We start from the raw sequence: 26,010 nt of genomic DNA, 5'->3' as shown, positions 1-26,010 counted from the left end.
GGCTCGCACAGGGGGTAACAGCGTGATTGGATGTAGTGTGCCCCCTCCCAAAAAAGGAAAACCCCACGCACGCTTCCCCAGAAGTTATCTGTTTATGGCTGGCTGTATGTGGGCAGAGAGCTGAACTGTCCACTTAGTGACTTCCATTGGGATTCAGGTCAAGTCTGGGTCCCAAGCCAAACTTTATCTAAAGTCCGACTGCAGCCGCCAAAAACTGAACTTCAACAGGTCTGCTCATCTCTACTGGAGACCTCAACAAGACTACTACAAAGGAGTGTAATTTAAGTTCAATGGTGGTGTAGCGCCCCTGAGGCTCTGGTCGCTACAGGGTACTGCAACTGAATTAAGGAGCAGTATCTATCTGGGGTAAGTGACAGATGGTTCGCCGTGCTCACACCAGACACATTTGACATGCAATTAGGTGCCTTCCCCACAGGGGGGAGTGGACTGGGGTGGACAGGGAGAGTTAGCCATCCAGTAGTATGAAACTTCCCAGTCACCAGGACAACCACTGGGGGCGGGTGCCACATGGGGTATAAGAGGAGGCAGCCATGACAGATAGAGAGCTATTTCCTGGAGGGATGTCCCATGAGACCAGACTGGGTGCAGGAGGGCACCAGTGCTGGTGGGATGAGACACGGCTCATTTTTCTGCTGCAGAACCTGGGGCTTGTGAGCTGGAGCTCAGCCCAGGTTCCTTCTGTCAGTCGCTGGACAGTGAGGACAAACAGGACATTTACACTCACACCGGTAACCACCTGGAACTTGCACCGGATAATCAGAGACTTACTAGCAGTTAACATGGACACTCTCGGGCAATCTCCTAACCAGTGAGTAAAACACCTGAACCGGAGCTCTTGCCTCGTTTCCATTATTTACCGGCGACGCCGTCTTGCGCTCCGGTGCCCACGGCCCAATACTAGCCAGCCGGCCATCCTCCCGGGGCACAGACTCCGCCTGTGGGGAGTGACTCCATCTTGGCTGCAATCAACATCTACCCCTGGTGAGAAGAACCCTGCAGTGGCGGCCCCCTACCTGGCCACGCACCACAGGTGGCGTCACAACAAAACTTTCTCATCATTCCCCTGTAAATAACCCCCTTCCAGCAACCCCCAGGGTCATGGAACTGGGCAACGGCCACCCAGTGAACTGTCCCAGTAAATACAATGCCCAGGACTGAGTACCCCATAGCCCTGGGGCAAGTCAGTGGAAGGCACTGGAGATGGGCTTGATAATTCTCCTACAGGGTTTCCATGTGCAAGACAGGCACTTTTAATGTATTTTATCACCCGAATGATATATTCTAGAAATCTTCATATATACTCATGTATTTAATGCAACTTGATTAGGTGGCTAAGCTTCCCTTTCCTGTAATTTGCGCAATGTGCAATTGCCTTTAATATTCTGTTATGTTATCTGTTTTTATATTACCTGAACTTTATAAAAAAAAAAAAAAAATATAGAAAAGAAACAAAGCGGAAAACCAAACAATAAACCACAGCAGTTATATATTGGTTACATCTGTAATAATGGTGACGAGCAGTAACTGCTGGGTTGTCACGTCTTTTGAAAGCTGTTTAGAGACAATTAATTTTTTAAATTAGTTGTGTATAGCGATGGGTTTAGATAATAGCAGCCTATTACTTAACTAAATATAAAACACAGCAACATGAAGGTGGTAGTTCCTCTTTAACGTTTGATGAAGCAATATCCTATTTGCTAATCTTACCTGTACTTGACTGGCAAGACAAATATATATCCTTGATTTCTTCAGTTGGCGTCACAAACACATTAGTGGAACAATGACCTGTTTGCTGTAATTAAAATGAGAAAATAAGGAAAACTGAAATTATGTACTCTATAACGGGACATACTGTAAATGTTAAATAGGTGATAATGAATACAACTATTTAAAGAGGACCTGTCACTTGGCATAACCTGGTGTAATTGCTGCTGTTCTACTGAATCTGGTAATGTTTATTTGTTGTTCTTGTGCCTCTCTTTTTCTGAGATATGTCCCTTTATTTCCTGTATATAAATGTGTCTGGGTCAGTCTCCACTGAGCTGGGGCATAATGGCAGCCAACGATCATGGTCATCCTGTAAGCTGATGGTTCATGCTCAGCAGAATGACAAAGAAAAGGCCTAAGTTGTGGACAGGGTGCAGAATCAGCAATGTCCACACCTCAGGTGCAAGGAAAACTCACTTTTGCTGGAGCAATTGACCATGCTGATGATTACAGCTTTCCATAGTTATTCAGTACAAAGTATGATGGACCCAGCTCTTTGTCAGCAATGTGCAGCAGCTCTCTTCACTCCCGCTGGTTATAACACTAAAACTTCTCCTCTCAGCCTGGACCTTGGCATCCACAACACCTCAGGTTACAGGAAAAGTTCCTCAGCTCTTTTCCCAACTCAGGATTGTATCAAGACATCCCTCCTCTGATCCCACAGTTGGGCAGTTGGGCCCCTCTTAGACCATGCAGGACACTATGTTTCACGCGGTTGCACAGATATTGCTGGAGTCCGACAGTGAGAAGAGCGTAGGCACTGGCTGGCCTTCTTGATCCTCAGCACCACTCAATCCCAGGGCAGCAGGGTTGCTTCTTCTAGGCTTAGTAGTTCTCCCATAGATACTGCTACCCACCAGACTTCACAGTAAACCTTATGCTAATTATATCTGTGTGTATAAAAATGGTGGAAGAGCTGGCTTCTCGCATCATCAGAGTTCACAGATATTTGTGACACCTGCCAAATGTAATCTTGTTAGCCAACTAGGTATGGTCCTCATGAAGGAGCTAATAAAGGGGAGTTAAGAACCCCACCCACTTGACTAACAAAACTTATGTACCGCCCCACGCTTGGCTGCAGCCGAGCTGCTCGGATCCGGACTCGCCGGGTGGTGGCTCGAGCGTCTCCGGACCCAGGGCTCCCTGTGGTCCACTTCGATCTGAAAGGGAGGGCTGGCGCTTTTAAGGGACGTAGGGGCACGGCCGGAGCCATGTTTGAGTTCGTGACGGCACCCTCGGGTTGTGGTGAAGGTGGACACCACCGCTGCTGTTTACGGCAGCAAGTTGTTAACCCCTCCGTGGGTAGGGATGGTGGCCCCGGGACCCATTGGGGATGAGCCGGTTGGGCGGTGCAGGAGGTGCGCGGCCGGAGGGCACTGTTGTACTCACGATTAGTAACACACACAAGTCTCTGGTAAACTAAGATGATGGTGGTCGGTGCCGGCAGCCGGCTGCGGTCTGGTCCCCCACCGGGTTGGTGGTCTCTGCCTTTCTCCTGCACCTTTTTGAGTGTTGGTGGGCTGCCTGTGCTTCAGCGTCAGGAGTCCCTCCCCGGCTTTGTGGATGTCGGGAGAGCCCTTTGCCTGCAGACGCTGGCCCATGGGATCTCTCTGCCTGAGCGGTGGCTTTCTATCCCCCTCGTTGGGCTGTTGTCTTCAGTCGGGATTTTGGGTGGGAAAGGACCTATAGTCCTGGCCGCAATCAGTTAATTAACTCAGTCCAGTAGCTTCTGGACCTCCTTTCAGGGTCTGAGTACCCCCCTTTGTGCTCTGGTTTCCGAGTCGGTTCCCCGGGTCACTACCCTGTCCCAGTCCACCACGGTTCCACCAAGCCGTCTTCCTGGCTCCTGCAGGCTGAGGCCACCGTATGCCTCCTAGCCAAAGGTGCCCGGGCTCCAACCCTGGCACCTGTCAGACTGCTGCAGACCTGCTACATAGGCCTGCTTGCACACTCCTTCACTCCCAAAACTAATCTGCTCTCTCTACTTTTCCCGCCTCAGGCTCTCTGAACTCCTTGGTGGGTGTGCCAACCGCCTGGCTACGCCCCCTTGGTGTGCCCATTAAGCCCTGAGGGGGGTGACCTAGGGTTTTAGTGGTTGTCTGATGACACCTTATTAGGGGACAGGTGTTATGCGGGGCACTAACTGTGACTACCTGGCTAGTCCAGGGCGTCACACTTATATACAGGGAAGAGGTGGTCATATCTCAGAAATGTAGAGTTTGAAGAGAAAAACATAAACAAATCAGATTCAGGAGAAAAGTGGCATTTCTATAATATAAAATAATACATATTTATGAAATGAAATGGCTTCCTGAAAGGGGTTATCTGACACTATTTTATTTTTTACTTTGAATATAAGAACTAACAGGCAGATAGTTGCTAACTACCTGTCTGTTCTAACCGGTGCAGGTCTCTGCTGGCACAGCGTGGTCACAGACCCCTCCTGAATGGTGATTCTGCGGCCTCTGTTGACATCATGTAGACAGAGCAACAGAGCTCCCCACCACCTAACTTCAGGGAACTGGCTGTCAATCAACATGACATCAGCAGTCATGCCCCTTCGATAGAGCAGCCCAGGAGAAGAAGAGCTGCTCTGATGACGTGAAGCAGCTGAATTGCCCTGAGCAGCCTTCTGTGTTTGAATTAAATGAAAAAATAAAAACAGAAAAATAAAAAAGGCTGTTTTCTGCTCTAGTATACACAGCAACAACCTGTGGGTACTATATTTCCCTACATTACTAGAGAGGAATTTCTAAATGTGAAGAATAAAACTGAAATAGAAAGATGTCAGGCGATATCAACACATTTAAAACAATTCAATAAACCACTTACCCCATTTTCGTCTATTGAACATTCTTCTGGAGTCCATTTAGGAAGTAAACGTTTAGAGCAATTAGTTTGTCTGATTTTGTACTCCAGTTTGTAGTTCCATCCACTTACAACCTAATCACATAATATATCGAACAGATAGAAATATATGTTTTAAAACCAATACAAAAAAATATATAAAACATAACATATATTAAACATGTCATTTGGAAATCTGATTTTTATAGTGAATTATGTATCTGGAATGAGGGTCCTATGATGAAGATTGAAATATTCTGCTCTCCAGAGCCCCCAAGGCATTGCTGGGGATCCTAGCAGCTGGAAAACCAGCAATTTGTAAGCTATTGCATAGCGTATGGATACTTTTCAAATGTAGGAATGCTTTAAAGGGAATCTGTCATCTGGGTTTTGTTACACCATCTGAAAGCAGCATGACGTAGGGGCAGAGTACCTGATTCCAACAACTTATCATTTACTGCGCTGTTTGTTGCAGTTTTGATTAAAAACTATTTAATCTTCTACAGATCTACCATTACTCCGAATGCTGAGCTCTTTATAACCTCACCAGTGATTGGCAGCTTTCTGTGTATCATGTGCATAAGCACAAAGCTGCCAATCAGTAATGGGGGCGTGGTTAGACTACCTGGTAGCAGGCCAGCTAGTCCACTGGTGATAATCTCCTGCTGATAAAACAATGCTTTTATGAAAACTCCATTAAACAGCCTAGTAGTTGATGCATTGCTGGAATCAGGGTCCACTCCCTGCCCTACATCATTCTGTTTGAAGATTAGAATTCCCTTTAAATTAATGCTGTATGTATAAGTCCACAGTTTCTTGCATTGCAATTAATAATATTAGTAATATAGAAATTGCTCCTATTATTGCAAGCATTGCAATCCAAGAAAAGTACATAGTTAATAGGTGTAGGAGTAATTCTGTACTATGATGTTGAAAATATTACTTAAATGTGTTCAAGTCAATAGCGTAGCGTGGGGGGTTCATACTGTATGTAGTGGATTATGCTGTTTGTGGAGATCATACTTCATTCTGTCTGTGGTGGATTATGCTATCTGTGGTGGGTTATGCTGTTTGTGGGCGATCATAATGTGAGTGGGATGATATTGTATGTTGGGCATCTTGCATTGTGTCTGGGATAATACTTTGTGCTGGAATTCATTCTGTGTGTGCGATCATGCTATGTTTTGAGGATCATATTGTGTGTGAGGGATCATACTGCGTGTGCAGTGGATCATACTGGGTGGGTGCTCTATTTTCATGATATGTCTGTGGGGGATTAATTTCCGTGTGGGATCATATTGTGTATTGGAAATCATTCTATGTGTGGAAGTATCATACTGTGTGTGAGGGATCTTGCTGTGTGCAGTGGATCATACTGCATGGGTATTATGTTTATGGTGGATTAAACTGTATGGGAATCATGGGTTGGGTGTGTGTGGAGGGGAATCATACTGTGTGTGGGAGGTCATACTGTGTGGGAGGTCATACTGTGTGTGGGAGGTCATACTGTGTGTGGGAGGTCATACTGTATGTGTGCGATCATGCTGTGTGTGTTGAATAACAGTACTGTGTGTGTTTTCGGGTGGGATTTATATGTCTGTGGGAGATTAATGTGTGTGTGTGTGTGTGTGTGTGTGTGGCCATGCTGTGTGTGTGTATTACACTGTGTGGAGGAACTCGGGAACCTTAGGTGGATGCCCTGGAGGAGACTCAGAAGCCATTATTATTTTATGTGTGCTGGACTATGAAGACTCTATTATTGTGTGTGGGTGACTAAGTGGTACATTATTAAATGTTAAGTGGACATTCAAAAAGCTCTATTACATTATAGGGACACACAGGGTATTGTAATTATCAAAGTGGCACACAATAAGTATTATTTCTTTCTTGGGACCTCCCAGAGGGCAATACTATTTTCTAGGGCACAATTTTACCATCTACAGGGCATAAAAAGGGGCATTTTACTTTTTAAGATGCACAGTGGTTCGCAATATTATGTCAGCAAGTGCAGAAAGAGAGACAAATATGGCAGCAGAAAGCTCAGCATTGGGGTGCCAATAAGGTGAGAAGTTTGTTCAGGTTGGGAATAGATGGGGACGATGTTGGAAATGTGAGTGTCCTTATTGTAAACTCTACAGACGAGGCCGTCATGGAGGTCTGGGCCAGATGGAAAAGATGGGAATAGCCAACAACTTCATTAGAAGAAATATCACCATTATATCGAAATCTATAACTATACTATAATGTATATGTACTGTTCTGCAGGTCTAGTATCTCTCACTATATGGTGGTAATATCGCTTCTGGTCTTTGTATAGTTTTCTTTTCAGTAAAAGCATGGTCATCTGCTTAGGTTCCCGCCACTCCACTATGATTATGGTGCGCCACCCAATTGTAAACATGGATAACTGGTTAGGGCCCTCTCCCCAACTGAAGCACTAGCTACGCCTCTGGCTCCAGTGTGTACAATGCATAGTGAGCAGTTTTTTCTGACCTGTTGCTGCGCCTTTGTAAGATTTTCAAGGCCAAAGTGGAATTGGTGGTTCCCTTCTCTGTTCATTTTTTCAATTACCGACTGCATTATTGGTACCAACATCGGACTGTTGGTGTCTATGACTTGATAGCATCCCAGGCATCGGTATTGGACAACCGTCACAATCGGCTCCACATCTACAAATATTGTAAATATATAAAATATGTCAGAGCTACCTTTATATGCTATCCCTTTTCTTTTACCCATCAATGTTGTTGACATTACGCTATAATTAACAGGGCTGAAAAGAGGGTTGTAAATACTGTAATAATAATTTTGCTGAGACTTCTTACTAAACACCATAATATGTCTAATATGACACAGCACAAATATGCCCAAATCCCCTATATAATACCACAATAACATCCCCATATTGTATAGTACATACATATTAACTGAAAGGGGTACTCTGCTCAAATACATTTACAGGTGAAGATAAAATGGAGGAGTGGGAGCACAAGACTGTCTGTCTGTCTGTTATGAACAAAAAGCAGAGGCAGCATGCTGCGTAACAAAGAAGTGAATGCAATCATTCTTTGCCTTGCTTGTGCTCAGTGGATATACAGTTGGTTACTTTTAACTGAAGTGTGCATCCTTGTTGTGAGACCTTTATCATATATTTATGCCATATTTGGTGAGTATGACAAAAATATCAGAATTTGTAGTACCCGATTAATTAAGTGGGTGCGGATCTACAAGAGCAAATCAAGATGACTGTTGTCTATGTGAATCCCTGGACTAGCCAGGTAGTCACAGACAGGCCCTTGCACAAACACCAGTCCCACATAAGGTAACACCAGCCAAACCACATAAACCCTACTCACCTCCCTCAGTGCTTAATGGACACACCAGGGGGCCGGAGCCAGGTGGTTGGCATGCCCACCGAGGAGTTCAGAGGGCCTGATGCAGGAAACAAGGAGTTCAGTTCGGATCAGTTTGTAGTGTTCAGGAGTGAGGAGGTCAGGCCTGTGGTAAAGGCCTGGGACAGACTGACAGGTGCCAGGGTCGTAGCCCTGGTACCTCGGCTAGGAGACAGTCGGTGGTCCCCGCCTGCAGGAGCCAGGAAGACGACCAGTGGAACCGTAAGGGACCGGGACAGGGTAGTGGCCCGCCGGTACCGGAGCACACAGGGGGGTACTCAGACCCTGAAATGAGGTCCCGAATCTATCGGACTAAGTTAATTCACTGATTGAGGTCTGGACCTTAGGTCCTTTCCCACCCAAGTCCCGACTGAAAACAACAGCCCACCGAGGGGGATAGAAAGCCACCACACTGGCAGAGAGATCCCACGGGCCAGCGTCTGCAGGCAAATGGGCTCTCCCGACACACACAGCCGGGGAGTGGACTCCCGTCGCTGAAGCGCAGGCAGTCCACAGCTACAAAACAAGGTGCAGAAGAAAGGCGGGGACCACCAAACCGGGTGGGGGACCAGACGCAGCCGGCTGCGGGCACCGACCACCATCTTTTTGGTTTACCAGAGACTCCGGTGTATCTGTCAGAGTGAGTACCACTGTGTCTTCGGGCTGCGCACTGCCCCGCACCACACCAATCCGCCCGCACCCTCACAACCGGGCCCCGGGACCATCATCCCCTACCCGCGGAGGGGTCAACACTTGGCTGCGCAACACTGTCCCTGGGGACCTAGTAAACAGCAGCGGTGGTGTCTACATTCACCACAACCCGTGGGTGGTGTCACGAACTTAACTCAAACCACGGCCACGGCCGTAAACCTACCTACCAACCCCCTATGTAGCGCCAGCATCCTTTCAGAGTGACGTGACCCTGGGTCCGGAGGCGCTCAAGCCACCCACCGACGAGCCCGGATCCGAGCAGCTCGGCTGCAGCTGAGCGCGGGGTGATACATCTACATTAATGAAAAAACCATCATACACACTAGATAAAATCATCTAAACTTGACAATTTCAATGCGACCGGCTGACTATGGGGATGTGCATTATACTATAAGGAGGGCTAAGGGGTGCATTATACTATATGTAGAACTATTGGGGTGCATTATACTATATAGAGGACTATGGTGGGTGCATCATACTATATGGAGGACTATAGGGGGTACAGTATACTATATGGAGGACTATGGTAAGTGAATTATATTATATGGAGAACTATGGGGGGGTGCAATATACTATATGGAGGAATATGAGGGGTGTATTATATTATATGGAGAACTATGGGGGTGCATTATACTATATGGAGGACTATGGAGGGTGCATTATTTTATATGAAGGACTATAGGGTGTGCATTATTCTTTTGATTCCAGGCAGATTACAGTCACAATGAAAGTGCTGTGCAGGAGCGAGGATCCTGGAGCACATTTGTGGGAAACAGACTGTCAGTCTGTGGCTCTGCTGACAACCGCAATTGTAGCATATTCTCTCCTATACAAGGTTTATAGAAAAGGGCACGCTACTGTCACAGTCAGATCGCTTTGTGTGCACTCCTCCCACTTTGACTGTTATACATATAAAGAGACTGAGCACACACTATGAATACTCTACTTCCCCTGCACTCATAGTTGAGAGATCCGTACTCCGAATGTGGAGTATAGATGTGGGTATTTATTAAAACACACTTTAGCACTTATATTCTTCAGAAAAGCAGCATAATAGGGGGGTTAACTCTATTACAAAATGTCTTTAAATTACACTTCTAGTTTAAAAATGAAAAAAATAAATAAATCTCTTTAAGTAAACTCTAAAGGGTGCTTTACACGCTGCGACATCGCTAGCGAGTGATAGCACCCGCCCCCGTCGTTCGTGCAACATGTGGTGATCGCTGCCGTAGCGAACAATATTGTTACGGCAGCGTCACACGCACATACCTGTTCAGCGACATCGCTGTTGCCGCCGAACAATCCCTCCTTCAAGGGGGAGGTGCGTTCGGCGTCACAGCAGCGTCACAAAATGGCCGCCCAATAGAAGAGGAGGGGAGGAGATGAGCGGCCGGAACATGCTGCCCACCTCCTTTCTTCCTCCTTTCCGGTGGACGCAGGTAGGATGATGTTCGTCGTTTCTGCGGTGTCACACACAGCGATGTGTGGCGCCGCAGGAACGACGAACAACCTGTGGAATGAAACACCAACGACATTATGATTAGGAGCAACTTGTCAACGATCAACGATTTTTGCCGTTTTTGCGATCGTTGATCGTCGCTCCTAGCTGTCATACGCTGCGATGTCCCTAACGAAGCCGGATGTGAGTCACAAACACCATGACCCCAACGATATATCGTTAGTGATGTCGCAGCGTGTAAAGCACCCTTAACACATTATTTGAAAGCAATCGCAAGCCTTATTGATATATGCTCTTGAAACCCATGTTTTTCCTTCCCACAGTGATGCACTGTACAATTGTTGTATGCCAAAAAAACAAGCTTAGAAATATATCTTGCAAGCAGAAGCATTATAAAAGATGAAAAGCAAGTTCACCTGGTTGGATTGGTGCTTGTGTACTTTTCTCTGAAAAAAGCAAATACAGTCAGAATTTATTGAACACTTGGAAGTAATTCTAATTTATGTTGGAATATGTTATCCAGGAAAACCCAATGATGAAATATATTGGTGTTTTTACATGGCTGAATATGAGGTCTGCATTATACTATATGGAGGATTATAGGGAGTGCATATTTTATACGGAGGACAAGAGGGTTTACATTATACTACATGGAGGACTAAGGGGGTATATTATACTATATGGAAGACTAAGGGGGCTGCATTATACTATATGGAGGACTATAGGGTGTGCAATATACTATATGAAGGACTATGGGGTGTATTATTTTGTATGGAGGACGATACGGTGTGCAATAGGGTGCATTATACTATATGGAAGACTATGAGACTATGGGGGTGCATTAAACTATATGGATGACTATAGGGTGTGCAATAGGGTGATGACTATTTTAAAAATTTTGCAAAACGAAAATGAAACCCCTTACATTTGAGGAACAATTGCATTCAAATGACATTAGTATCATCAAATTTGTAAAATATTCAAAAAAGTTCCCTCTCTTTTTCATTTCAAAATTTTCAAATCAACGATTTTTCGTGTTTTAATTTTTTGAAGATTCTGGAATGATTTAGAATATTCAGGAATAATTTAGAACATCTAGAATAAGAATAATCTAGTGAAAAAAATGATATTTTTAATTGTTACCCATTAAAAAATTATATTTAACGTTTTCTTTAAAAGTTAGATCTAGCCTTACAAACATGTGCTATAAGAAGAGCTGAAAGAATTGAAAAGCATGTGGTACATTTGGAGTCAGGCAGCCATCTTGGATACTAGAAAGTGAATTTTACTGTGAATAAGTTTTTTAATTTAAAAAGTGTAAATGAAGTGAATAAGTTATAAAATTATCGTAATAAATAGTGTAAATGTTTATAGATTTCTAAGTAATATTGGGAAAGAAAATAAGAAAGTAAATGTTGATATGAAAGAGTGCGTACAGGGGTAGGTCTGGTAGTTCAGTGAAAGATCTATAAAGAAAGTGAGACAAATATCATAATTTGTTTGAGGAATTTAATACGATATTTTGTCCATAATAGTTTCTTCAAGTAAAGATCAATCAAAGGTAAAACATAGAGATTATATTGATTAAAATATTCATTAATATTTTAATCAATATAAAAATCTTAATTTAATATTGTTTTTGATCTATAAAGAAAATATCTTTCTAAGTTGTAAAAAAAAGTGGTATTTTATTCACATCTAGAACATTCTGGAATATTTTAAAATATTTTGGAATTTAGTATTGTCTTTTCATTTTCAGTGCAAAGCTTCAAGTCTTACGATCAAGAAGTGCAGGTCACTCAGAAAATATCTTCTAGAAATTCCAGCAACAGTGTAAAGGCAAACAGGTCTATCTGGACGAGGAATCTGCCCTCCTATTCTCAACAGAAAAGGGATCCAAGTATTCCATATGTTGAAAAGCTCTCCAATCTCACGCGGATGCCAACGAACTGCCAAATTCTTGGAAACTTCAGTTTTCTGTTCAACAGCGAGAAACGGCGACTGGATCGAATAAAAAATATGATAATGGATATAGAATTGCTCTGGAGGGAAACTCTAGACTTCCCACTTTTATCCAGTGCACTCATCAGAAAGAAACTCAATCGTCTGATTGATCTAAATGACAAAAACAAAAAGAAACCTTCTGATAAATTCACTGCAACACTTTCTCAGTTATTTGATGTCACCAACGTTAATGGAGGATGGAAAAACTCGGAGGATAAAGAGCTCTACCTGAGGCAAGTTGAGAGTGGAGGCAAGGTTGGTTATTCGACGCTCAAACAAGCTCCTTTGGAATCAATTCCTCCAAGAAAACGAATCCGACTATCAATATTTCAAGCTCAAGCCAGCACTTCGCAATCGCAACCCACACATGATACTGTCTCTGAATCTTTACCCGAGACTCCAAAGCCAACCTCTTCTTCCGCGTCATCTCCTGAACGCACACCGAAATAGAAAAGAGCAAGCACTACAACGAAGTGTCCTTCAATGAACTGTTAACCTCACTCACCAAGACAAAGTACAAGAAGGCAATTAAGTGTTTGAAGGCGCACTGGTTGGTCGAGGAGTCATTAATTGACATTCCCAGATCTAACCAAAATGCTGAACGTGCTGTAAGGGTATGTGCGCACGTTGCTTTTTACCTGCTTTTTACCTGCTTTTTTGCTGCTTTTTCTTCTGCGCTGTTTAATGCCAAAATGGATGTGTTCTTCTATTCAAGCAAAGTCTATGGGAATTTGGGTTTCTTGTTCACACTATGTTGTTCAAAATGCTGCCTTTTTGTGGCTGAACTTTGGTCAAAAACTCAGCTTTGCAGTGCAAAACCCAAATGGCAAAAACAATTGACATGTTGCTTCTTTGAAAAGCTGAGTTTTTGACCAAAGTTCTGCCTCAAAAAGGCAGCATTTTGAACAACATAGTGTGAACAAGAAACCCAAATTCCCATAGACTTTGCTTGAATAGAAGAACACATCCATTTTGGCATTAAACAGCGCAGAAGAAAAAGCCGCAAAAAGGCAGGTAAAAAGCAGGTAAAAAGCAACGTGCGCACATACCCTAAAAGTGATGGAGGAACTACATGCGAAATTAAAAAAAATTGAATTTTTGAATCTAAAATTCATAGGAAAAAGTAATTTTTAAACACTTCTTTTGTACATATTGTACTTATAATTAACTGTTCTATACCGTATTTGTTAAAAAACGAATAATAAAAGTTGCTTAGTTATTAGTATTATCGTTTTAATAATGCAAAATTGCATGTCCTTTTTTGGGGGGAAAATAATTTTTGCCTTATTTGAATGAAAGGGGGAACTTTTTTTTAAAAAACAAAAAAAGCAATACTTATTCTTAAATTACCCATAAAAGTTCCTCAACTGCACATGGTTTCATAAAAAAAAAAATTTGTCATTACACTAGGGTGCAATATATATGGAGAACTATGGGTGGTGCATTATTTTATATGGAGGACTATAGGTTGTGTATTATCCTTCTATTTTCAGACAGATTACAGTCCCAGTGAAAGTGTTGTGTAGGAAGGAGTGAGGATGCTGGAGATCTTTTATTGAAAATAGATAGTCAGCCTGCTGCTCAGCTGACAACTGTAAAGGTACTGTCACACATAACGAGATCGCTAGCGAGATCGCAGCTGAGTCACCGTTTTGGTGACACAGTAGCGATCCCGTTAGCGATCTCGTTATGTGTGACACCTACCAGCGATCAGGCCCCTGCTGTGAGATCGCTGGTCGTTGCTGAATGGTCCAGGTCATTTTCTTCAAAGGCGACGTCCTGCTGGGCAGGACACATCGCTGTGTTTGACACTGTGTGACAGGATCACAGTGACTGCTGAGATCGTTATACAGGTCGCTACTGCGACCTGTATTGTTCCTGCATCGTTTGTAAGGTCTGACTGTGTGACATCTCACCTGCGACCTCCCAGCGACTTATCTGCGATCCCTATCAGGTCGCATCGTTTTCGGGATCGCTGGTAAGTCGTTGTGTGTGACTGGGCCTTAACTGCAGCATATCCTATACAAGGTTTACAGAGAAGGGCACGCTACCGTCACAGTGAGATTGCGGTGTAGTCTCAACTCCTGCACTCTCTCTGACTGCTATACATATAAAAAGGGCTGAGCACATACTAGGAATACTCTTCTTAACCTGTACTCATAGTTGGGAGAGCTGTACTCCGAATATTTAGTATTAGATTAAGCATTAAAACACACTTTAGCACTTTAATTTTCAATAAAAGCAGCAAAATAGGGGCATGAGTCCTATTACAAAATCTATTTAAATTACATTTCTAGTTTTAAAATGAAAAAAAAAAAATCTCTTTACATAAGCACTAACACATTCTTTGCAAGCTGCCAGGCTCTCCACCACACCCATTGAGTGGACATGGAGGCCACGCCCCCTCCTGGAAGCTCTCAGGAGTCCTCCCAAAGGTACATGTGTGAGACCTGATTACTATGCGCCTGTGTAGTCACGCCTCGGTCAGCCTTCTGGATTACCTGTCTTGTACTGCCCCCAGCATGGGTGCAGTACTCAGTGGTGCCTGACCAGGTCAGGGGCGCCACACTACCACAGCTTACAGTGGACCTAAAGAGTTCTTGGTGGCACCACCAACATGAAAAGAGGCAAACTAGAACATACCATTATGTAATTGGATCAATAGGCTCTGAAGCCCATCAATAATATTCTCTAATAAATATGATCTTTTTAAAAATGAGTGTCCCTGTATAATGCACAATTCTTTATACTGTATTGTACATACCTTTTACAGTAGAACAATTCTGGTTAATAATATCCACACTTTTTAATTCTTTATTGAATAAAACATGTGCTGAGCATTTACCATAGTCCTGGAAAACAAGAAAAGATTCAGTAACTCAAAATATTTTTTTAGAAAAATTAGATTTTAGAAAAAAGACCAGATACTAGAGCCATTTTTTCACTCTTGTCCATAGGCTTAGCCTGTTATTTCAGCTCAGAATCACTGATTTGAATGGGGCAGGGATGCAATACCAGAGATATCACAAAATTCAGTCTGCATGCATCATTCTTATTTTCTACAGTCTCATATTTATTCAAATACATTTACAGTAACTAAAAATAAATATATAAAAGCCAAGCCATTAAATTGGATTTCTTTTAACTTACAGTGTCGCTGACTTTGAAGGCACATGTTTTCCAATATACGCCATTTCTTACTGGACACACACTTTCCTGTATCTTGAAATTGATAAATATATGCAATTTGCCAGTTTCTTCCTAAATAGAAAAAAAATGGAAATTTAGCTAGAATGTCATGCACTATTCTGTACGTTATAATTTGAAAAGAAATAAATAAAATAAAGACATATACCCTATTCTGAACTCAGTTTGGACTTTAAACACTCGTCTTTTAAGTTTCTTAACTTAACCTATTTATCTGCTTAGAGCCCACAGTATAAAATAAACTTCATATGATAGCTATTTCCCTAAATCATATATCATCTGGACTTCTCAGCGTATTGGATCAGTAGAGGTCACTTATTTCTTCTACTTGTACACCTCTGTCTCTCCAGAACATGCATGATCACTGTCTCCTACCACATCCAAAGCCAAGAAAATAAATAATGCAAAAAGAAAGTCAAAGCTCTACAAGGTTGACACAGTGAAGTCTTGCTCTTTATCACGATAATGCATAAAACCATGAGCATTTTCTTTATCTCATCCTCATCTGCTTCTGTCTGTCACTTAGTTTATTTGCACACATGGACTGGTGCCTAAGGCTACGTGCACATGTTCAGCATTTAGTGAGTTTTTTACCTCTGTATTTGTAAGCCAAAAGAAGGAGTGGAACAATCAGAGGGAAAGTATAATAGAAACACGTTCATCACTTCGCCATTTTTTACCCACTCCTGGTTTTGGCTACAAATATAGAGCTAAAAAACCTCACCAAATACTCAACATATGCACGAGGACTAACCAGGCCTAAAGGCCTCCCCAAATCATAAGAAGGACCTTCTTATGATTTGGGGAAGCCTTTGGGTGCCTTAGGAGGCCCAAGTTTCTTTGATGGCACAGACACTAGTTCACTAGTAGTGATGAGTGGACTTGCAGATAACCAGGACCAGTGGATACCAGTGATCCAGTTTTTAAAATCTGGTTCTGGGCCAGATTCCGATCCCCATATAAGTTATGTAAGCAGTGCATATGGACGAGCAATAATGAGCAGCTCAGGAAGTGAAGGAGTGGCCGCGGGATCAATGTATAGCCGCGCCAGAGCCTTGGTAAGTTGAAGCGTTTGGTTCATTCCTATTTTGTTTATTTTTACTTTACTTTTTTTTAATTTCCTGAGTGCCAAATCCAGATCAATACCCAGAATCCTGGTCCCGGGTCCGGCAAGTACCTTTGAAACCGCGCGGATTCGGACTTTTATAGTCCAGGTCTGCCCATCACTTATTCACTAGTTCCAGGAGCTTTAAGTTACAACTCTGTTAATTAGAAACATAATCTATACATTGAGGTTATTGCATGGTATAAACGACCATATCTTATACACAGGTTTTCTAAACCAATCTGAATGTTGTCTAACAACACCAAGGATTACAACATGCCAATATTTCTAAAAGCAAGCAAGCTTTTATGTACACAGGATAGTGATTGTTCTACTGCTGGGTTTGCACATATTTATTGTGAAATTTGGGTTGAAAATTCCACAAAGCAGTTCTGCAACAAAGTATTATTGCAACATAAGATCCATGGAGGAATATAAACATGATGATGGCTTTGCCCTAACCATTGAGCAAATGTTGGAGATTTTTTTTTTCTAATTGAAATTTTTTTGAGTTTTCATAAAGTGTTGAATGTAGAAAAGATATTCCAAAAGCATAAAAATAAGAACAGTTGCAATACATACTTTTTCTAAAAGCTTCTCATGAGCCAGATCAGACACCCCATACTTTGCACTCACGAGGGGCAAGCACCCTGAAACACCATGTCTGCAAATTGGGATTCTGATCTGCCATATATATCCTAAGTTATATGTAAAGGATTGTTAAAAATCCACATTTAACTTTTAGGATCGCTACTTCCAATAGGTGGCGCTGCGCTAGAGTTTGTCTCCTGTCCAGGAGAGATAATTTGAATACTTTTTCTATTAACATAGATTTATCATGTGTAAGAAACAAACTCTTCATACCTAGTCTTTTTCTTATAAAACTTTTAGAAGTTTTGAATTTTTTTTATTTTTTTTAAATTCTTTTTTTCTACTTATTGATTTACTAGACCCATTAGGGGACTTTATGACTGCAGCATCTGATTACTTCTCCTGATCAGAGCGATGCTTTAGCATCACTCTGATTAGGAGAAATGCTGTTACTTTGAGTGCAAGCACTCTACTAGCAATCATGGGAAACACGTCATGGCAGTGACATGGTCATCATCTGACCCCATACTGTCATGGCAACAAATTAACGCTACGTGATCGCGTCACGACGCGGATAGCGGCGGTGAACAACGCGATCTAAGGGGTTAACAGGCACGGGTGGTACCTATTCTAAGGAAGAAGTGGGGAATCACTTCAAAACGCCTTAAAGGGAAGGTGTCGCGGTTTTTTATTTTAGTATTAAAAATAGTGATTATGAAATCAAGTATTTCTAATACAAAATGAAAATCGCAGCTTATTTAGTTTTTATGTAATTCTTATTTTACTGGAGGCACTGGGGGATGCCATGCTGGATTTGCCGTGTGTGTAACGACAGTAACTCCTTCCTTTATGGCAGCCCCTGTGCATAGACTGATAGTAGCGCTCCGACCCCATGAAGTACGTTACAGTGGGCGTCTGCTGTGACCTGGACGCGCCCCCTGGGCTGTCCAGAACACAACAGAGGGAGGAGACCAGTGCCATCATTGTGGAGCTCACAGCGTGTGCTGTTTGCTCCACTTTACCCCTGTCACCCGCCGGGATGTGTGAGTACGGGCCGCCTTCCCTCCCCTCCCCTCCCCTCGTTACTGTCTCCGATGACATCCCATCTCTCCATTCTCCCCAGCCCCTGCTCTGCCCCAGCTACTGCCGCCGCCCCTCCCCCCGCCGTTACCGTCTCCAATGACACCCCTCTCCCTCCGTTCTCCCAAGTCCCCGCTCTGCCGGCTGCCGCAGCTCCCCCAGCTCTGCCTGCCGCTGCTGTGTGTGTGTGTGTGTCACAAGGTCCCCATCAGGGGTGATTGTGAGTGTGTGTCGGCACTTGCGATGCTGTGCAGTGAGCTTCCAGGACCTGCGAGAGGATCACATGGGAAGCATGTGATATCTCCGGATGTTGTGAGTGTGTGCGCGTGATTGTACAGGTATGTGCGATATCGTGAGTGTGTGTGAGTGTATGCGATCGGATGTGTGAGTGTATGCGATCGGATGTGTGAGTGTATGCGATCGGATGTGTGAGTGTATGCGATCGGATGTGTGAGTGTATGCGATCGGATGTGTGAGTGTATGCGATTGAATGTGTGAGTGTATGCGATCGGATGGATGAAATGTCGGCTGGACGCAGGGGAGGATGGCATGCAGCACAGCTGCCTGGAGCGCCCACCGGAGGTCACAGGGAGGAATGATGTGAAAGGTGTGTGTGTGTGTGTGTGTGTGTGTGTGTGTGTGTGTGGCATAAGGTCCCCATCAGGGGTGATTGTGCGTGTGTGTGTGTGTGTATGGCACAAGGTCCCCATCAGGGGTGATTGTGTGTGTGTGTGTGTGTGTAGCATAAGGTCCCCATCAGGGGTGATGGTGTGTGTGTGTGGCATAAGGTCCCCATCAGGGGTGATTGTGTGTGTGCGTGTGTGGCACAAGGTCCCCATCAGGGGTGATTGTGTGTGTGTGTATGGCACAAGGTCCCCATCAGGGGTGAGTGTGTGTGTGTGTGTGTATGGCACAAGGTCCCCATCAGGGGTGAGTGTGTGTGTATGTGTGTGTGTGTGGCACAAGGTCCCCATCAGGGGTGATTGTGTGTGTGTGTGTGTGTGTGTGTGTGTGCACGCGCGCCACTGCATGTGAGTACCCGTGTGTGTACCGGTGATACTGTCTGCTGAGCTGTGTATCTAATCCTGTCGTGTGATACTGTCTGCTGAGCTGTTTATCTAATCCTATGTTGTCTGATACTGTCTGCAGGGCTGTGTATCTAATCCTCTCCTGTGTGATACTGTCTGCTGAGCCGTGTATCTAATCCTCTCCTGTGTGATACTGTCTGCTGAGCTGTGTATCTAATCCTATTTTGTGTGATACTGTCTGTAGGGCTGTGTATCTAATCCTATCGTGTGATACTGTCTGCTGAGCAGTGTATCTAATCCTATCCTGTGTGATACTGTCTGCTGAGCCGTGTATCTAATCCTATCCTGTGTAATACTGTCTGCTGAGCTGTGTATCTAATCCTATCCTTTGTGATACTGTCTGCAGAGCCGTGTATCTAATCCTATCCTGTGTGATTTCAGAAGCTGCTCCCCCTAGTGTTTAACAGTGGAAAATATCAAACTTTTTAATTTTTTTTTTTTATATTTTGCACAATTAAAAAAAAATAATATTTAAACAAAACATTTAAACATTATTACTTTACATTTTTTCAGTTATTATTATTTATTTTTTTTTATGATACCTTCCCTTTAATAAAGCACCCTTTCTTTTATACTATGGATTGCACAAATTATCTTAATCACAGCAGCGCGGATTGAGTCACATTTGAGTCCTTTTTGTTTTGTTCAGCCTCAGGGCTCGTGGACCTTGTGACAGCTGGTAATGTTTTTTTGCACTGGTTGTAGGTCACACAACCACACAAGGCGAGCGGCCTGCTTTTTCACTCTTTTCCCTTTCATACTGGGTAAGAACCTATTGCGCTTGTTTTATCCACAGCCTTATACACTACTTTCATGATAAAATATCACTGTAGCATGAATTTCTTTACGTTTTCCATAAATTTCACCGGAAAGCCTAATATCCCTAACTTTTTGTGAGTAATGTAACAAATAGATGTCTTGGCTGGATTTCTCTAAATCTGCCGCCATACACAAGGGATAAGATATTCCCTAAGACGTTCTTCCACTTTTTCATGTAGGCGTAATTCCCACCTACTCATGTAGGCGTATTTTGGGTGATCATCTGGGTTTTCACTGAGGATTAAGGCAGATTTCCCTGTATGGACAGTGATGTTTACACTGACCGGTAGTCTCCCAACCTGAACTTAAAAGCCTCATACATGCCTATGAAACTGTTGAGTTTAGACCAGGAGATACACACCTGGCTCTTAGATCAGTTTCAAAGACTTTTAAATTTGACCTAATTAAGCTAAATATGCACCAATGACAATTGAGAGTTATGAGCTGTTTCAACAGTGTAATTGTCGAAGCCAGTGAAAACAGTTTGGATATTGTCTAATGAGCTTTGATCATCAATGTTATACAGGGTGGTATGAAGATAGGCGTGCTATGTTTATTCATATTATTTTTTTTATTATAATTGCATAGGTAGATGATGCCTGATTGAATGGCCACAATGGTCACCAAACCTTGCCTAGACAGACTTTTCTTTGAGGGATTTATCAAAGATTGTGAATATTCAAGGAAACCATACCCAAGTTTATTATCATGAGCATAACTCAACTATTATAACTGTAGACCTATTATTATTATTATTTATTATTATAGCGCCATTTATTCCATGGCGCTTTACAAGTGAAAGAGGGTATACGTACAACAATTATTAACAGTACAAGACAGACTGGTATAGGAGGAGAGAGGACCCTGCCCACGAGGGCTCACAACCTACTTCTGCTTCTCCATATATTTATGTTCTAGAAACAAGTAAAAAGTAAAAATATTCACTTGACGCATGTATGTTTTCATTTACATTGTACAAAGGAGCGTTATAGGAAATTATTTGATGTACACATTTGCTGAAAATCTACGCACATGTATACAAAAATATAGACTCCACACAGATGTCTGTCTACGTGGTTAGATGAAACATGGTTATTGATCCTCTACTCCACTCTTTTTAGTTTGATGCTTAATTATTTCTCACAATGCCATCTCCTACCTTCTTCCTGGCCTCTGTGATTCTGTACAAGACAAACTGGTTCCCCTCTTCTTTTGCGTCATTGAAGAACTTCAGCACCTCATCTGCTGCATGGAAAACGTTTTTGTCATTGCAATCTGCTTCATCAATACTATCCTGGTCAGCGGAAGAAAGGAGACAATAACAAAAGAGGAGCACAATAGGCAGGAGCCTCATTTCAGCCACTGATTCCCCGGACTAATGGATACTTAGGAAATTTTGGACATGTGAATTCTATGCAATCATCAAAGGGACAAAAGGCAAACAAAACACTGCCTGTTCAGAGAATAGTCGATGAACTCTGATGACAAATGTTAACCAATCCACACAATGCAAACTGCAGCATAGGTTTAACTAAATAATGATGTGAGGGGGCTGTGAAGTCCTTGAAGATCATGTCAGAGGGAACATAGTGTTTAAAGTTGTGCAATAGTACCTGAACTCATAGAATATACAGTATATTACCATTACACAATATATTCTCCTAGTATTTGCAAGTGTATGTGACAATACTCTTTATCCAGTTAAAGCACATTTCCAGTAATCTGGGCAAAAGGAGAATTAAGCACAGAGTATCTAATATATTGTACTATATATTGTGGGTTCAATCCAAAAATACTCATACCTCTGTGTGTATCTCATAGAAAAGAAGAGTGTGGACTATAAGTTCCTATAATAAAAGACTAAAGTTTATTAATTTACAATAAAAAACAATTGTAGAATTTTTTTTAAAAAAAAATACCACCAGTGTGGGAGTAAACAAAACCAGAGAACAATATATATATATATATATATATATATATTGTTCTCTGGTTTTGTTTACTCCCACACTGGTGGTATTTTTTTTTTTAAAAAAATTCTACAATTGTTTTTTATTGTAAATTAATAAACTTTAGTCTCTAAATTTTCCCGTCAAAACATAGTCTATGACGTTCCCTGAGTCACATGAGGCGTCTGTGTACAATTTAGTGATTGTAAATGCGATGGTGCAAATTCCTTTAGTGGGGACATACATACATACATACAACACACATACACTGAGCTTTATATATTAGGTATATATATATATATACCTAATATATAAAGCTCAGTGTATGTGTGTTGTATGTATGTATGTATGTCCCCACTAAAGGAATTTGCACCATCGCATTTACAATCACTAAATTGTACACAGACGCCTCATGTGACTCAGGGAACGTCATAGACTATGTTTTGACGGGAAAATTTAACCCCGCGCTTTACAGTTACTCTCCAAAATCCTGCCTCCATTAAACTGAATGGAGGTGGGAGCTACAAGCTATTAATAGCAACTGTCAGTGGTTGCTATAAGAGCAAAATAAACTGTTAGTATAAGAAGCTTATGTGTGAGGTAATATGATGTTGGTGGTGAGACGGATAAAGAGACAGGCTGAGAGACAGAAAGACAGAGATACAGAGATAAAGACAGAGACAGCCGGGCAAAGAGACAGCCGGGCAAAGAGACAGCCAGGCAAAGAGACAGTCGGGGAAAGAGACAGCCGGGGAAAGAGACAGAGGGGAAAAAGAGAGACAGACAGACACATATAGAGACAGACACAGATAGAGAGAGACAGACACAGATGGAGACAGATAGACTGATACAAATACAGACAGATAGACAGACAAAGAAAGACACAGACAGAGAGAGAGACAGTCAGCGACACACAGGGAGAGAGACTGATGAAGGACACTAAACGCGCGTCGGAGGCAGGAGGCAGACGCATGGGCCAGTAGTCATTTCCCTACGTAAGTTTAAGCAGCTTTCCTTTTCCTTACTTGCAGTAGTTGGACCAGTACCTACACACTGATCTTAAATACTTAGTGATTATTCATTCGGTTTTGAGTTGAAATTTGTATGCTGGTGCATTTATTGAAACATCTTTTGTAGCTAGGTGTAATATGGTCTTGATGCCAAACACTGTCAGGTGTTTATTATAATTTGGCACTTTTGGCATTTTTTTGAACTTTAAGGGTCACTTTAATGTGCCACGATCAGGACTCGTTGTGTTCAGAAAGCAGCGAGTCCTGACCTGCGGGGCCGCGCGTCTCTTCCACAGGTGAATGTAGGAGACCACAGCTACTTGTACCCACGATCAGGGTTCCGTGCGATGCGGTCTCCTGCTTGTGTTCTACCTACGGAGGACACAGGCAATTCTGCAGCAAACAATTGACATGCTGCAGTCTGGAAAGACGCACCACAGGTCAGTGTTTGCTAAGGAAAAAAAGAAGCACAGTGGGCATGGGATTTCTAGGAATCCCATCCACTATGCTTGTATTGTACACTGCAGCAGTTTGGACGCAGCTGACATATGCTGCGTCCAAACCACTTCAAATACTGATCGTGGGCACGCAGCCTTATACATACGTTTTGCTGCATATATCACTTTATATATCAGTATAATAGTGTTGTTACTATCTATATTAACGGCATTATTGGAGGGATTCTGTATTTATATATTTTTTGTACTCTGGTCCTGTCTGTTTACTCCTATACTGGTGGTATTTTCTTTTTTAAAAAAAAATCTACAATTGTTTCTTATTGCAAATTAATAAACTTTAGCTTTTTAGTATATTAATTGTGTCTTCTAGTCCCACACTCTTCTTTTCTATGAGTCTATTTTTGGATTGAGCTGCTTGTCATGACATATAGTTTTGAGACAATTTATTTTGATATTTTATATATATATATATATATATATATATATATATATATATATATATATATATAATATATACACACACAGGGTGGGCCAGTTTTCCGGATACACCTAGCTAAAATGTGAATGGTTGGTGATATCAATTAGTATATGGGAGGGGGGAAACTATTCAAAATGGGTGGTGACCATGGCGGCCATTTAGAAGTTGGTCATTTTGAATCGAACTTTATCTTTTACAATTGGAAGGGGGTTATGTAACACATCAAACCTATTGAGAATTTCACAAGAAAAACAATGGTGTTCTTGGTTTGAACGTAACTGTATTAATTCCTTAGTTATTTACAATTTTATGACCACTTATAAAATGTGTTCAAAGTGGTGCCCATTGTGTTGGATTGTCAATGCAACCCTCTTCTCCCACTCTTGGCACACTGATAGCAACACCGCAGAAGAAACGCTAGCACAAGCTTCCTGTATCCGTTGTTTCAGATGCTGCACATCTTGTATCTTCATACCATAGACAATTGCCTTCAGATGACCCCAAAGCTAAAAGTCTAAAAGGGTCAAATCAGGAGACCTTGGTGGCCATTCAACTGGCCCACTATGACCAATCCACTTTCATGCAGGAATTCTCGGACCTGACACCCATAATGTGATGGTACACCACCACATTATGGGTGTCATGTCAGAGCATTCCTACATAAACAGTGTCATGTAAAGTGGGTTGGTGAAGCTGCAGATTTTTTGATATTTTTTTCGGTACCAGCATTGTGGATAAGATTTTCTGAAGTGTCATTCACTTGCTGTGGACAAACTTGACTTTGCTGTGGATTTGAAATCTACAGCATTTCTTCAGCAAATTTGCTGATTATCATTGCGAATATGACAAGGTGAAATCTGAGGCAAAATCAAAATAATTACACATGGATTAATGACACAAATGGAAAAAAAAATTGTTGGCTTTGCCTCTGCAAAAAAAACCTGTTAGGATTATAAGCATCTTTATCAGGTCTATTAATTAGTTTTTAGTTAATAATCTAAGATGGACACCACTGCTTTATACTGTCAAATTGCATAAACAGTTGGCAGACTATAGAGCTTGCTTCTGTGTCTTCTTGACACATAGGGTTAGATACACTGACAAGCAATAGGGTAACCATTAGTGATGGACGAACCCAAATTGTAAACTTCGGGGTCTGTACTGGACACCTAGTGTCTATGCACGGACACCGAACAAGGAAGTCCATGTTACTGTTTGGCTTCGGCCACCCGGATAAAAGGCTAGAGGGCCTGCTAAAGGAAGCAAAATGGGGATTAAAGCAGGACAACAATACTCATCCCGATTGCCCTGAAGCGGTAGCAATCAGGTAATATAACGGGTTAATTACAACTGCGATTTTTCAAAAAATCACAGCTGCCACAAAGCTCTGGATTAGTAATGGGTACGGTTCTATGAGACTCCTCCCCCCATTACTAATTGTGTAAGTAAAAATAAATAAACACAAAAGACAGAGAAAAATTCTTTATTTAAAAAACAAACAAAAAAAACACCCCTGTATGTCCAACATAATCCAGACCATGACGTCCCATGACGATCCCAACTCGGCTACATCCTGAAGTCGCAGTGCATGGTCGCAAAAGAAAATGTTACCGATCACTGCGGCCTGCGAGACACACTGATGGAGTCGCAGCTCTGAGTTCACGTGAGGTCACAGTTGTCAGTTTCCACGGTACCCTAGGCGTGACCTCATTTGAGCTCACCTGATGTGAAATCATTGAACTCACCTCAGTTGAACTAATTGAACTCAATGCCGGACTAACGAATTTGGCTATGTGTGCACATTAAGTATTTGGTTGCAGAAATTTTTGCATCAAATCTTCATTTCCTGGTAGAAAAACGCACCAAAAACAAGATGTGTTTTTGATTAGTTTTTCTGGCAGGAGATGTAGATTTGGTGCAGAAATTTTTGCAAATAAATACTCAACGTGCTTACATAGCACAACTGAGGACTTATATGGGATGCGGGGTCTGGGGTCAAGTTTTTTTTAAGTCTGGCCAGACCCGGC

At 42.3% G+C, this 26,010-nt stretch overlaps 1 protein-coding gene across 1 annotated transcript in view; it reads right to left on the bottom strand.

Moving 5' to 3' along the window:
* Positions 1-21,445, bottom strand: part of LOC142295436 (T-kininogen 2-like) — a 72,077-nt gene extending 50,632 nt beyond the window's left edge. Inside the window, exons 1-7 of the mRNA XM_075338537.1 lie at positions 21,251-21,445; positions 15,352-15,462; positions 14,966-15,053; positions 10,614-10,643; positions 7,129-7,304; positions 4,621-4,731; positions 1,729-1,813 (exon numbers count right to left, since the gene is read on the bottom strand). Coding sequence (XP_075194652.1) covers positions 1,729-1,813; positions 4,621-4,731; positions 7,129-7,304; positions 10,614-10,643; positions 14,966-15,053; positions 15,352-15,462; positions 21,251-21,445 — 796 coding nt within the window. The remainder of the gene's footprint in view (positions 1-1,728; positions 1,814-4,620; positions 4,732-7,128; positions 7,305-10,613; positions 10,644-14,965; positions 15,054-15,351; positions 15,463-21,250) is intronic.
* Positions 21,446-26,010: the final 4,565 nt, after the last annotated feature.

The sequence above is a fragment of the Anomaloglossus baeobatrachus genome, chromosome 3 (genome assembly GCF_048569485.1).
Source record: "Anomaloglossus baeobatrachus isolate aAnoBae1 chromosome 3, aAnoBae1.hap1, whole genome shotgun sequence".
Classification (NCBI taxonomy): domain Eukaryota; kingdom Metazoa; phylum Chordata; class Amphibia; order Anura; family Aromobatidae; genus Anomaloglossus; species Anomaloglossus baeobatrachus.
The sequence above is the reverse complement of the archived record's forward strand: the minus strand, read 5'-3'. Positions and strand labels throughout refer to the sequence as shown.